Source organism: Puma concolor, chromosome B2 (assembly GCF_028749965.1).
Source record: "Puma concolor isolate L17-30 chromosome B2, mPumCon1.1.hap2, whole genome shotgun sequence".
Lineage (NCBI taxonomy): Eukaryota > Metazoa > Chordata > Mammalia > Carnivora > Felidae > Puma > Puma concolor.
Genome location: NC_141671.1, coordinates 44,267,795 through 44,281,454, shown reverse-complemented (window position 1 = coordinate 44,281,454; position 13,660 = coordinate 44,267,795). Strand labels below are relative to the sequence as shown.

General features: G+C 44.2%; 1 protein-coding gene across 5 annotated transcripts in view; it reads right to left on the bottom strand.

The window, feature by feature from the left end:
• Window positions 1-13,660, bottom strand: part of RUNX2 (RUNX family transcription factor 2) — a 329,260-nt gene that overhangs the window by 161,439 nt on the left and 154,161 nt on the right. For 4 of the 5 annotated variants that reach the window (XM_086706986.1, XM_086706990.1, XM_086706987.1 and 1 more), the window contains exon 6: window positions 500-673. The exons of the other annotated variant lie outside the window; for it this stretch is intronic. In XM_086706986.1, coding sequence (XP_086563112.1) covers window positions 500-673 — 174 coding nt within the window. The remainder of the gene's footprint in view (window positions 1-499; window positions 674-13,660) is intronic. 5 annotated transcript variants of the gene reach the window in all.

Below are 13,660 nucleotides of genomic sequence, written 5' to 3'. Positions count from 1 at the left end.
TCTGTCTGCCCAACGAGCCGCTCAGTGACCTTGCCTTATACCCACCGATCAAGGCTTCCTGTTAGCCCTGGGCAATTTTCAGGCAAACTGAATGAAATAGTTATACATGTAAGAAATTTAAGCCCAAATCTGAGACGGTAAAACTAATCTTCTATAGTGAGGGTGTGAGGTTATCCCCTGCACTAGCCGGGCACAACACAGAAACTCATAACAAACATTCTCCCGGAGAACATAGTCGTTACCATCCACTATGTTGCACACTGACATCGCCAAGAAGTGCAACATCAGCAGAAACTTCCCCCAGGTTTTATCCCAAAGTTACTGAACGTTGGAATTTTTTTTTTTTTTAATCAAAAAGGTCAGTCTCTTCACATCTTGATTCTTTAATAATAAGCCATTTCACAGCCCAGGAGTATTGAAGTGAGTACATCTCGTGTGGTAGCCCCTCACCCCCAGCCTGCCGGACTGTGTGCAAGTGAAACCTAGGAGTCTGTCTTACCTGTAATCTGACTCTGTCCTTGTGGATTAAAAGGACTTGGTGCAGAGTTCAGGGAGGGCCGTGGGTTCTGAGGCGGGACACCTACTCTCATACTGGGATGAGGAATGCGCCCTAAATCACTGAGGCGGTCAGAGAACAAACTAGGTTTAGAGTCATCAAGCTTCTGTCTGTGCCCTGGAAACAGCAAATCATAAAATAAAAGCATATTAATGAGCTGAACAATTGACCATACTAAATAGATATGTGAACATACATACTGGGGGTTTAAAGCCAAGGGATTATCAATACTGGTATTTATAAGGAAGTATCTCTACAATGCCTTCCATTTCTAGTGGCTTTCTAAGCATCATCTGGTGTGGAGCATTCCTAGTTCTGTGCTACAAAAGGAGAGCTGAGGGTTCCCGAGGGTGACTCGGAGCTGACACCAGGACTGGCACTCAGGAAGGGCTGTCTGCGTGCCTCGTCCAACCCTCTGAGCGAGGGTGGGAAAGGTGAATGCGTTCTGGGCTATGTTCGCTTACTTTGTGAAGGAGGAAACTTCCCGCAAGTTCAGAGTCTGTGCATGTCACACATATTATCCCAAAACTGGGGCAGAAACAGAGACAAACATTTGTCAAGGGGCAATTCCCATGATAACCATAGTGACTTTTCTTTTCCATGTTACAACCAGACCTCACTGAGACTCTCCTGAAAAATTAAAACTCAAACCTAGAACCCCTTTCAGAGGAAAAAGTGGAAATACGGTCAAGGAAATGCAGATTCTCAAGAGGAATCTGGGTATTTTGTGACACCCCCAAAACCTCAAAGCATGTAATAAACTATGTGAAATCTGACAGAATGCTTTCTTCTATTTTAAATCTAGTACTACGGTTCTGTATAAGAAATGGCAAAACACCCTCTGGGTTACCACGTGAATGTGAGATTCCACTATTAACACAAAACAAAACATAACTTTGTTTCGCCTCTAGTTTATTCAAGTCTCAAATCGAAGGAAATTCTAGATAATAAGGAAATACGCCCGCTAAAATATAACTCAGGTTCTAAGGCTTTTTGAAAATCATGAAAAATGGGGCGCCTGGGTGGCGCAGTCGGTTAAGCGTCCGACTTCAGCCAGGTCACGATCTCGCGGTCCGTGAGTTCGAGCCCCGCGTCGGGCTCTGGGCTGATGGCTCGGAGCCTGGAGCCTGTTTCCGATTCTGTGTCTCCCTCTCTCTCTGCCCCTCCCCCGTTCATGCTCTGTCTCTCTCTGTCCCAAAAATAAATAAACGTTGGAAAAAAAAAAAAATTTAAAAAAGAAAATCATGAAATCATTTGCAGCAAAGAGTGGAGTATGGGCTTGGTGCAAGTGTAACAGAACAGCGTGTGAGACTTGGTGCCACGTAAGTTAAGTGCACATCTGCAGAGTGGTGCCGAGGTGAACGAGCAGGGTAATGCCTCATACACGAACAGAAACATACTGTAGATTCCTTTTTCCATATTCTGTACCAGAATGAGGCCTGAGTATGTCGCCCTAACATACTGTAACTGAAACCGAAGCAGATTCAAAGAAGAGCCATTAAGATGATGACTGGGGGCGCCTGGGTGGCTCAATCAGTTAAGCCTCCAACTTCGGCTCAGGTCAGGATCTCACGGTTCGTGAGTTCGAGCCCCGTGTCGGGATCTGTGCTGACAGCTCAGAGCCTGCAGCCTGCTCCGGATTCTGTGTCTCCCTCTTTCTCTGCCCCTCCCCTGTTCACGCTGTCTCTCTCCCTCTCTCAAAAATAAATAAACATTAAAAAAAAATTTTTTTAAGATGATGATTGGAATCAGAATTTGCCCTTTGAAGAAAAATTAAGGAAATTAGGATTATTACCCACAAAAGAAGAAAACCTGGAAGGAGGATTATTAAGAGCTTTCAAGAATCAGGAGGTATATTCTACGGGTAGCGAGAATACCTTATCTTCCTCTCAGTACGAGAGGACAAGAGGAATATATCAGGATAGGGTTAAGTTGAACGTTAGAATTTCCCAACTATACGCTGTCTTCATAAGACAAATTCCTTATTTTATTTGCCCCAAAATGTATTTTCCTGTCTCCTTTTTCATTGCCTACCCAGCCCAAAGAAAACAGACAGGAAGCCAAGGCTTGGTAATATGAGTTTAGCTGTCTCCACAGCCAAACATATTCCAAATAGGCCCATTAACTGAAATGGACCCACCACCCTATTTCCTGCCAGTTGGGGCATCTGCTATAATGAGGGACTAAGACCAGGAGAAAAGTGATCAAGAAAATTCTCTGTGCGTGGATGGGTGTTTTCCTTGTTGTTCAGAACTTCTTATCCGGATTATGAACAGATTTTAGAACTCTACAGGGCCTTTCGAGATTGGCCCAAACAGCTCCTGGAGCCCAGCAAGCAGGGTATATCACAGACAAAGCGACGAAGGCCTACAGAGGTACCACCACTAGCCTGTGGTCTTCAGCTATTGGCTGGTTTGGCCTGGAAGAGGATCACAGTTCTCATCCTAGCTGACAACGCTTTCCACTCATCACGTGGCCCCATCAATGCTGGCATTCTAGATTTATCTTCCCTTCCTCTCACAGCTGCTGTGGTGGACTGAAAATATCCAGATCAACAGAAAGAGACACCTACGAGCTACGCCCCACGTGGTACCACGGCTGGTTTTCAACGCAAGCAGAAGCAGCAGCAAGGATCCAATTACAAAGTTAATAGCTCACCCATTACCCTAAACAAACTTCCATCAATACATCTTGCTGTGTCTAACTAGTTTGACAATTAGGGAATTATACAGTACTTGCCACAGTTGGATCCATGGATTCTGTTCCTCACATACATACAAAAAAAAAAAAAAAAAAGCATTGGTGTGGTGTTGATACAGCTGTAAACATTAACAAGAAAGCTTATGGAATTGTCCCTGGAAGTTATTTTTTTTAATAGGCCATATTTTTGGAATGGCAGATTCCCTGAGGGCTAAGGGGAGGGCTACACGATCTTGCCCGGTTCCTTTAAACACTGGGACTTTATGTGGGCTATGGGTCGCAAGAAAACTTAATAAAGCTTTGCCTCCGCTTTCTACAGCCTTTTCATTAGGCTTTCATGGAGACTGTAGGAGATGTGAGCTCAGCATTTGGACGTGTCAGTTCACTTTGTATTTTCTCTTAGCCCAGTGCTTCGGGGGGGAATCGTAGGAAGTTGGAGGCAAGAATACAGAGAGGACTCGCAGCATCGCTGATCAGTATGAAAACTGGAGGAGCAGGTGAAATTTTAAAAGCCTCAATGGCCTTCTGGAAATCACCTTCACACGAGAGCTACCAAGGATCTACAGACACCCAGAGTAATTCAGGGAGCACCTATCTGTGGCTGCGCATGTACAAAAACACATACACGTTTCTCCTTGCAGATGCCTGCCCCTTTGTAGCTACCACCACAACCACAACAAAATTCTTATAGGACGATGAAGAACAAAAGCTGAACAGGTTCTTCATCTTTCAACCATGACAAATACCGGCTACCGCTAAACCACATCAGGGTTAACATGCGAACGATGGGCTGCAAGAAGACGTACTGAAATCCTCCACACTCAGGCAGTCCCTTAAGAAATCGAGAACACGGAAGACAAGGGCACATCGAGTTAAAGCAAAGACAGGGTCCTCTGCCGTGGTACGGGGAGAGCTGAGCCTCATCCAAAGGGCCAAAGAGCGGGTCCTCCAAATAGGAGGAAAGCATAAAGAATGCAAAACTGTTGTGTTCTATTTGAGACTGTGTGAAAGCTCGGTCACGGATCGTCTTCTCTACCTGTACTTTCTCCATCGAGCAGTGGTTCCTCCACTCCAGCAGGATTAAGAAAACCCTCCAAGGAGCTTTGAAAAATATAGATGTCCAGAACGCACATCAGCTCCATTAGATCGGAATCTCTGAGAGCGGGTCCTGGGGAGTTCTTTTGTAAGATCACTCACAATCCGATGGGCAACTGAGGTAGAGAACCACTGCCCAAGGTGACCTCACAATCTCATGCACTCGGTGCCACCTATTTGTGCCGGGGACTCCCCATTTCTGAGGTAAGCCCTGACTTCTGTCCTGAGTTCCAGGTCTGTGTGTCCCACTGTCTACCTGACTCTCCCCTGGGATGTCTACAAGATATTTAAATGTGGTATACTTAAAACAGAATTCTTGACTCTTCTCACCAGCGAACCCCATTCCCCTCTCAGAGTACCCTCATCTCAGTAAGTGGTTCCAGCCACTCCGTCACTGCAGCCAAAAACCTAAACATTTCCCTTGATTTCCCCTTACCCCTCACGCCCCACATTCAATCTATTACCACATCTCGTCATTTCCGTCTTGAAAGTGTATCTCAAATCCATTCAGTTCTCTCATTTCTACTGATACAGCCCTAGTCCAGGACCCCACCACCTTTCCCTGGGCATCTGACACTGAATCCTTTGAGTTTCCCATCCCAGGACCTCTCCATACTCCTGAAATACTCTCCCCCTATTTCTTTGCCCACTCCTTCTTATCCCTTAGGCCTCACAGTGAACACCACCTCCTATGAGAGGTCTTGTCTGCCACAATAACCAGAGTAGGTCCCCTCCTTCTAGAGCACACCCTCCATTTATTTCCTTTATGGCTATTACCACAATCTGTACTTATCTCGCGTACTTATTTGTCTCGCCTGCAAGATATGAACCCCGTGAGAATAAGTGCTCTGTCTTGTTTAAAGTTGGATCTCTACAACCTAGTCCAGTGCCTACCATATAGTAGGTGCTCAACAAATATTTAGGCAACGAATGAATGAACGTGAATAGTCTCTCCTCTTTTAGATAAACGTCCAGGTTGAGAAAAAATTTTCTGCCCCGGCATATCATATTACAATGCTATCTTTCCCCCCCAAAAAACCCTTCTCTTATCTGATAACCTAGGGAATCCAGCGGGCAAAGCCTTTCTTTAGAGCCTAGCCCTTCTTGGTGCTTGCTCAGAAATTTCCCTAAAGGACGTGCATTTTAAGGGAATGCCCGATTGGTTCCTTGCTTTCTGAAAAAGTCCCGTTTGCTCTCATTATAATTCTTCAGCATTGTTGCAAGTCATTTAGAATCAAAGAGCTGAAAAGGACAAGAGAAATCATTTTGACTCTAAATTTCTGAGTGACGTACTTCTTTTATGAATGAGGACCCTGAATCCCTGAGAGGGGAGGCGACTTGCCCAAAGCCACACAGTTAGCGGCAGGACTAGAACTCGGGATTTCTGACTGCTGGCCCCACGCTCTTTTCCCTCCCGTGGCCAACGAGCTTATTTTAGATTAGAACACTACAGCATCGGTCGCTCAGGGGAAATCACGGTCAAAGTGAATTTAAAATGGAAGAAAAAAAATAGTTTTCAGAACAAATTTCTTTCAAAACGTTGAGTGTGTTTGGCTGACCAGGACTCTTGTTGCAATAAATTCAGGGGCACGAGAAGAAAAGTGTGATCAAAAGGTCACGGCATTCACACATCCTCAGAGCAAAGATGCTGAACCTGGTTGCCCCAGGCCTCCCCCACCCCCCCGCCCCGCCCACTCTCCAGTGCAAGGGCACCGCGCTTGGTGCCCTTGCTTGGTGACAGCTGGTAACAGGGCCGTTGGGTTTTCCGCTTAGAACAGGCATCAGAAACTGGTACGTGAAGACCCTGAAAGTGTGGTATGCGGACTACGAAAACAAACCTGCCTCTGTGATGTGACCCATTCTGCCCGTTTTTATAAAAGTTGACTGAGAACTGCCTAACCACTGAGGAAAGCTCTGTGGGCCCCCAGCCAAAAGGTCACAACCTGCACACTACAGTCACAGCGCGATGCACTCCTCCGGAAGGGTCACCCAAAAGCACCTACAAAAGAGTGCACCTTGCAAAAACAAGGCACCTTCACGAGAAGGGCACCAAGTCACGGCAGGTCTGCTATCCTGGGGCACAGCAGGGTCATCTCGTGGATCATGATGTTTGGGAGCTCCCCTTTTTACAGCAGGATTTTAAATCAATTTGGGGGCGACTGGGCGGCTCAGCCGGTTAAGCATCTGACTTCAGCTCAGGTCATGATCTAGCAGTTTGTGAGTTCAAGTTGTGCATGGGGCCTTGTGCTGATAGCTCAGGGCCTGGAACCTGCTTCAGATTCTGTGTCTCCCTCTGTCTCTGCTCCTCCCCTGCTCACACTCTGTCTCTCTCTCAAAAATAAATAAACATTAAAAAAAAATTTTTTAAATAAATCAACTTTAAGCACTCACTCATTGGGTATCTACCTCTACCCTGAGTATCATGACAATACAATTTTAAAATAGAATAGGGGTGCCTGGGTGGCTCAGTTGGTTAAGCGTCTGACTTCGGCTCAGGTCATGATCTGGGTTTGTGAGTTCGAGCCCCACGTCAGGCCTGGGGCCTGCTTCGGATTCTGTGTCTCCTTCTCTCTCTGCCCCTCCCCCACTTGTGCTCTGTCTGTGTCTGTCAAAAACAAATAAATGTAAAAAAAAGTATGTTTTAAACAGAATAAATAGAGGCAGCTGGGTGGCTAAGGTGGTTGAGCACCCAACTCGGTTTCGGCTCAGATCATGATCTCACAGTCCGTGGGTTTGAGCCCCACATAGGGCTCTGCACTGATAGCACATACCCTGCTTGGGATTCTCTCTCTCTCATTCTCTCTCTCTCTCTCTCTCTGCCCCTCTCCCACTCATGCTCTCTCTCTCAAAATAAATAAATAAACAAACTTCAATCAATCAACCAACCAATTAGAATAAATAAAACTAAAAGGCAGATCTGCAATAGACCATCAGTCAGGAACCAGTACCACATCCACAATTCTGATTGGTTCTTCCATGTGGGCGTGTGCCCACATGGGAGCCTCACCAGGCATGGCAAGGAGGAGGGGAGAGAAAATCTTTAAGATAATGTCCTTGCCCCCCCCCCACCCCAGCAGTTCAGTCTAGTAGGGAAGAAGGGCACGCAATTAAATATAACTGGAAAAGTTTACAATGAGGGAAAATCACTAAAATGCTTAGGTGTGGGGATCTATTAGGGACATATGAATACGGACTATTTCAAAATATTAAGGAGGTAGTGCTTTTTGTGAGTATGTAAAAATATGCCCTTATATTTTTGAAGAGCTAACCAATATATTTAGAGGGTAAGTGTCATAAGTCTGGTATTTGCTTTAAAATATTTCAGCAAAACAAAAGGTGAAGTAAATATGGCAGAATGTTACCAGTTTTAAAATAAGGTGATGGGTATATGGGATTTGATTAAATATCATCTCTTTTAATGTGTTTGAAATCTTTCATAATAAGAAAAATCTTTAAAAAATAATAAACTGGAGGGGCACCTGGGTGGCTCAGTTGGTTGAGCGTCCAACTTTGGACTTTGGCTCAAGTCATGATTTCACGGTTCGTGAGTTCAAGCCCCGCTTCAGGCTCTGTGCTGACAGCTCAGAGCCTGGAGCCTGCTTCAGACTTTGTGTCTCCCTCTCTCTCTGCCCCTCCCTGGCTTGTGCTGTGTTTCTGTCTCTCAAAAATAAATAAGTGTTAAAAAAGATTTTTTTTAATAAAAAATAGTAAACTGCTATGGGAAGAACAGTGAGCCACTGCTGTTGACTAAAGGAAAGAGGAAACCCTTGCTGACGAGACCATTATGCCCTTGAAGGTTGAGGAGGATACTGATAAGCAGAGAAGAAAGGAGGAAAGCTGGCTGGAGGACAAATGACAGCAACGTGATAATAAATATCTTGGGAGACAAGATAGTGTTGAACATGTATGTGATACGAATCTCAACAGAAGCACGCTATTCTTTTTTTTTTAATTTTTTTTTTCAACATTTATTTTTATTTTTGGGACAGAGAGAGACAGAGCGTGAACGGGGGAGAGGCAGAGAGAGAGGGAGACACAGAATCGGAAACAGGCTCCAGGCTCCAAGCCATCAGCCCAGAGCCCGACGCGGGGCTCGAACTCCCGGACCGCGAGATCGTGACCTGGCTGAAGTCGGACGCTTAACCGACTGCGCCACCCAGGCGCCCCAGAAGCACGCTATTCTTAAAATCACTTGATGCCTCTAGTTTTAAAACCAAACATTAGCTCTTTTAAACTATACAATCTAAGGGCACCTGGGTGGCTCAGTCAGTTTAGCATCCGACTCTTGATTTCAGCTCAGCTCATGATCCCAGGGTGGTGGGGTCGAGCCCCGCATCTGGCTCCATGCTAAACGTAGAGCCTGCTTGGGATTCTTTCTCTCTCTCTGTCTCTCCGCCCCTCCCCTGCACATATGCTCTCTCTCTCTCTCTCAAATAAAAAATAATAATAAAAATAAATAAACTATGCAATCAATATGGGAACTTACCCTTTTAAGACAGATCTTTTCATCCCCTGACTAATGAAACAATACTCTGGCAGCCCGAGAGCCTCCTCTCATCTGCCATGCACTCAGGCTTCCCTGAAGGAGGGGTGGCTGGGGAGACATTAGCTAATTTTGCTGTCAACAAGTATGTGAAAGGGAGGAGGCCTGGTCTGGTACTCCAGGGCTCAAACCACAGGATATACCCATTTAAGATGTTGTGACAACGATCCTTAGGAGTAAAAAGGAAGAGAGGAGGGGACGTGCATCAGAATTACCATTTTTTTTTTCCAGAGCAAACTGGTTATATAGCCACAAAGCTACTATTCCACAGCAGTTCTGGAAAAACAACAACAACAAAAATGAAGTCTTGGTTTTAATCTCTCTGCTCTGAAAGTGGTACATGAAGGAGTGTTTGCAGGGAGGGGCTGGGGACGAGGCTGACTAATGTTAAAGTCCTAATTCTATTCCAAATGATATTACTTGGAATTTGACTACTGCGTTGAAGGGTGAGCCTTAGTTCATCTTAGAGAATTCAATTTAGGTGGTTTCCAGCAAAAGCAACGTAACAGGGGAGATAGCACAGACTCAAGGGAGTTCTTAGGGGAGCCATGCAAAGTGTGGATCCAAACACTTTATAACTATTGAGGTTCCAGATTGAAAACCTTGATTTTCTGCATTCCTACATACATGTGAAAACTGGAAATACTACCGAGAAAAGTGAAACTTCTCTTTGTTTACATTCAGATGACTGCATTTCACTGGTGGTTTGTGAAAGTCCAAAAATGAAAGACCTATATACTCTTGTGATGCTCGTAATGTTTAGTTAAGCCCTCTGCCTCTCCCTAACGCACCCCTGCCCCCACTACAAACCAGCCTCTCCTCTAATTTCCTTATTTCCATTAATATCACCACCTCTGGGGTGCTTGGGTGGCTTAGTCGGTTGAGCGTCCGACTCTTGATTTTGGCTGAGGTCAACGGTCCCAGGATGGTGAGATCAAGCCCCACACTGGGCTCCGTGCTGACAGAGCAGAGCCTACTTGGAATTCTCTTTTGCGCGTGCTCTCTCTCTCTCTCTCTCTCTCAAAATAATTAAATAAATCACTTATTATTATATATTAAACAAATATATCACCACTTTCTAGTCTCTGAGGCTCAAAATCCAGCCCAAATTATTTCTTCACCACCTCCCTTTCCTGGATCCCATCATTCACATAAGCCCATTCCTATAGTTTCTGCAGGAATGGGCCCCCACTTTCCATTCCCACTAGCATGAACCCTGCTTTCCAGTCCCATCAGAATCACTCCTAACCTCTCACTTATGGCTAATACACCAGAGAAGAAGCCTGGAATAAATGAAAGGGCATCAACTAATTATATGACCAACTGCAGGAAGGGATTTAATGGAACTCGCCAGACCTACCAAAAATGAAGGGTGGAACTCTCCAGACCTACCAAAAATGAAGGGTTCATTTCCATAATTTCTAAAGTCCTTTCAGCCCCTGAATCTTAACATCACTCACCTGCTCAAAACCTTTCAACTGTCTCACGCTATCGATAAACAGAGCTCCCTGAGCCCAGCAGGGAAAACAAAGACCTGGAAACACCCAGAAGATATGGTCTGATTGTACATCGTCACACTCATTTCCAATGGCTACTTCTGTACTACCCCCTGTATTATCCACGGTTCTTCACAGAGCCCCTGTACCTTTGCGAAAGCTGTCTCCCCCACCTGAAATACCCTCACCCCACCATCTCCATTTGGTCATCACACCGTTCTGGTCTTCTAGGTCTCTAGGGCCTCGGTGATCCCTCTGGTTTCCATCTCAGCAAGCTGAAAGCAGCTACAACTGGTTTTGTGTATTACATGTGGTTACACTTAAGTGTGGTAGGCATTCAGTCAGCATTAACTTGCTACGAATTGATATAAAATATTTATACAGAATTTCAAACCCTATAATCTTAGGCTCTCCTGGACTTGACTATAAAACCTTTGAGGAGGGGTGTCATGTCTCTTGTCTAGCTCATAACTTAGAGCTTAGGTACAAACAAGGCACACAACAAATGGTTACTGAATTAATAAATAGGGACACTGATAAATCTAGAATTATCTCTCCTTTTGTCCAGTAAAAGAGAGGAGAGGGGAAAAAAAAAAAAAAAACAGGCTAGTCATCGGGAAACATTTCCCACAGTAAAATTGATGAGTCTATAATCTTTGCTGGGAAAGGCTGCTGAGTCATCTTTTTTCCTAAGAGTATGCTGTCTGGTTCAGGTCACAAACTATTTCTGGACTAGAACAGTAAAATGGACTAAGAAACTGCCTTCATGCTTAAGAAACCTCTAGCCAGGGGAAGCGAGCAGCCATACAACAGGGCATGTGCGTGGGGTCCCAGAGCTCACAGAAGACAGCTCGTGAGAGGAGACAGCTCTAGAGCCATATTAATGCGGCTTCAGACAGAGGACCACAGATCATAAACAAATCCCCTTCCAGGAGATTCTTCTCTGATGGCATTTCAAAAATGAACTAACAGAGTTTGTCTCTAAGGGCCCTTCTTAATACATAAACCAATTTCTAAAGGGGAAAAAAATCATAATCACCACCATGTATCTTCAAGAGCCCCCTTTCAGCCCTTGAACAGAGTCAGGCATGTAGAATTCAAAGTTTATCAAGGAAGAAGAGAGGAAGAACAATTTCACCCAAGAGAGGTCTGAAGCCTTCCCGTCTCTTGGGTAAAAACATAATTATGGGAAGAAAAAAAACATAATCTACTCAAGAGACATAATTACATAGTTAAGCCATAGACTCCAAAGAAATATTCTAGGAACTCCAGTTCATAGAAAAAAAATGTTGAAAACTGAATTTGCTTTCTTTTAATAACACAAGGCGCCAGTTTAGATCAGTGAGTAAAAAGTTCACTCTCCCAAACTCATTTTTAAAACACAATTGGGTGCATGAGAGAGATCACTGAAGGAGAGCCTCTTTCCAAATCTAGGCTGCTAAAGGTTCAAGAACTCAAGATCTTTCAATAAACACACAAATGAAAGAATTGTGAAATATTCATATTCGTGCATCTTAACTGCAAGTTCCTTCATAACTTTTAGCTTTCAGGCTGTGGCAAATCACGACCATCAAAGACTGAAGGGGCTATCAGGCTATGCCAATATCAGTCACACATCAGGGAATAACTTCTAAAAAACATATGCTTAGAGTGCAATCCTTTTTCTTGAAATAATGGACTTGAAAAACTTGAGACATCTAAAGAAAAAGAAACTCATGGGAGGTAAGAAGAAAAAAAAAAAGATTAAAAAAATTTTAAAGAAAGACCAGACAACGAGGGGAGACAGGGAGGCGGGAGATGCGTAATACTTTTTTGCAAACAGGGCAAGAAAGAGCTCCCAGAGAACCTGGCTGACTTCACTGTAGCCCAGCTCCGGGGTCCTAAAACACCCCTCATCCACTCAGCCTCTTTACCTCCAGATTCTCTGGTACTTTCCAGTTCCAGTCCTGCTATCCTTGACTTCTTCACCTGTCATTTCCAAGGGATGCTCTTTCCCTCTTGACTCCCATTCAAAGTACAAGTACACGAATGAGGATTTTTCAGAGGTGGACGAGAATATGGATTTCCAGACCATGTTCTTCACTTTAGAAAAGTCACTGATGCCCAGAAAATACTGTGCCTCGTTCAAAATCGTGGAAGTAGGCAGTGACACTGGAAGCCAGTCCCCTGACCTGTCTCAGCCCTCCTTTTCATATGTCAGGCTGCCATACAAAGAAAAGAAAGGAAAGGAAGGGGAAGGAAAGGGGAAGAGGGAAAATAGTAGAGAAAGAGAGGCCGAGAAAGAACAGAATAAGAAAAAGCAGAGAAGCTTTACTTCTGAGGATTTATTACATTGTACCCAGACTTTCCAACTTTGTTTTAGCACAATACCTCCTCTACTCATCACAACCCAACATCCACAGCCATCCTGGGCCATCTGACACTGCATCTCTCGCTTTAGTTTCTGCGAAACGAACAAAAGATCTCTTTCTCTATGTTTACACTCTACCCCTAAAACTTAGTAAAACTTGAGTGTTTTCGTTCAGAAAACATTTCCTTTGCCTTCTTTTACTAGAATATACTTCACACACACACACCGCAGATTTGTGTTACTAGGATTTGCAGAGACCCCACTGAGAGATGTAAAGATCTTTTTAATGGGAACGTTTCAAGCAATGGAAATGGTAGTTTCCACAGCTGAACAAAAAGCATCACTGTTTATTTGCCAATAATCCAGCTAAACACGGATGGCTTTATTCTTCAAAGAGTCCAGTGACAACTAGCCTATACAGACTGTCACGCAATTCCTGGATCCTGACTGAACTTCCTTTGCATGCGATCTTCTCTGTTTCTCTTTCACTACTATGGTTTTGTGCATATGTTATGTAACTGCATGTGTGTTTGAAGCAAAGGGAAAACGCTACACAGAAGTAATTAAAAAGTGCAAAGGTTCCTCTCTTGACACATGCCGCGACAGCAGCGGAACATCATTTTCAACTTTCCCATCTCTGTAACAGGAAGCAAATGTTAAAAAGTAATAACCAAGGAGAAATTCGGCCAGCTCCCGCAGCCCGGTCTTGCTGTGCTAAATGGCAGTGAAGATCATAGAGGAAATAAAAAGGAAAAGACAGGAAAAAAAAAAAAAAAAAAAAAGATTGGGGGGGGGCAAGTTTCGTGCTTAAACTGGACCTCGTCCAGCTGGCAAGAAGAGGTGGTTTTCTTAACGCTTGCAAAACCTGATTACTTTTTTAAAGGAATGAAAAAGAAGGAGATGTAAACATGACCATTAAG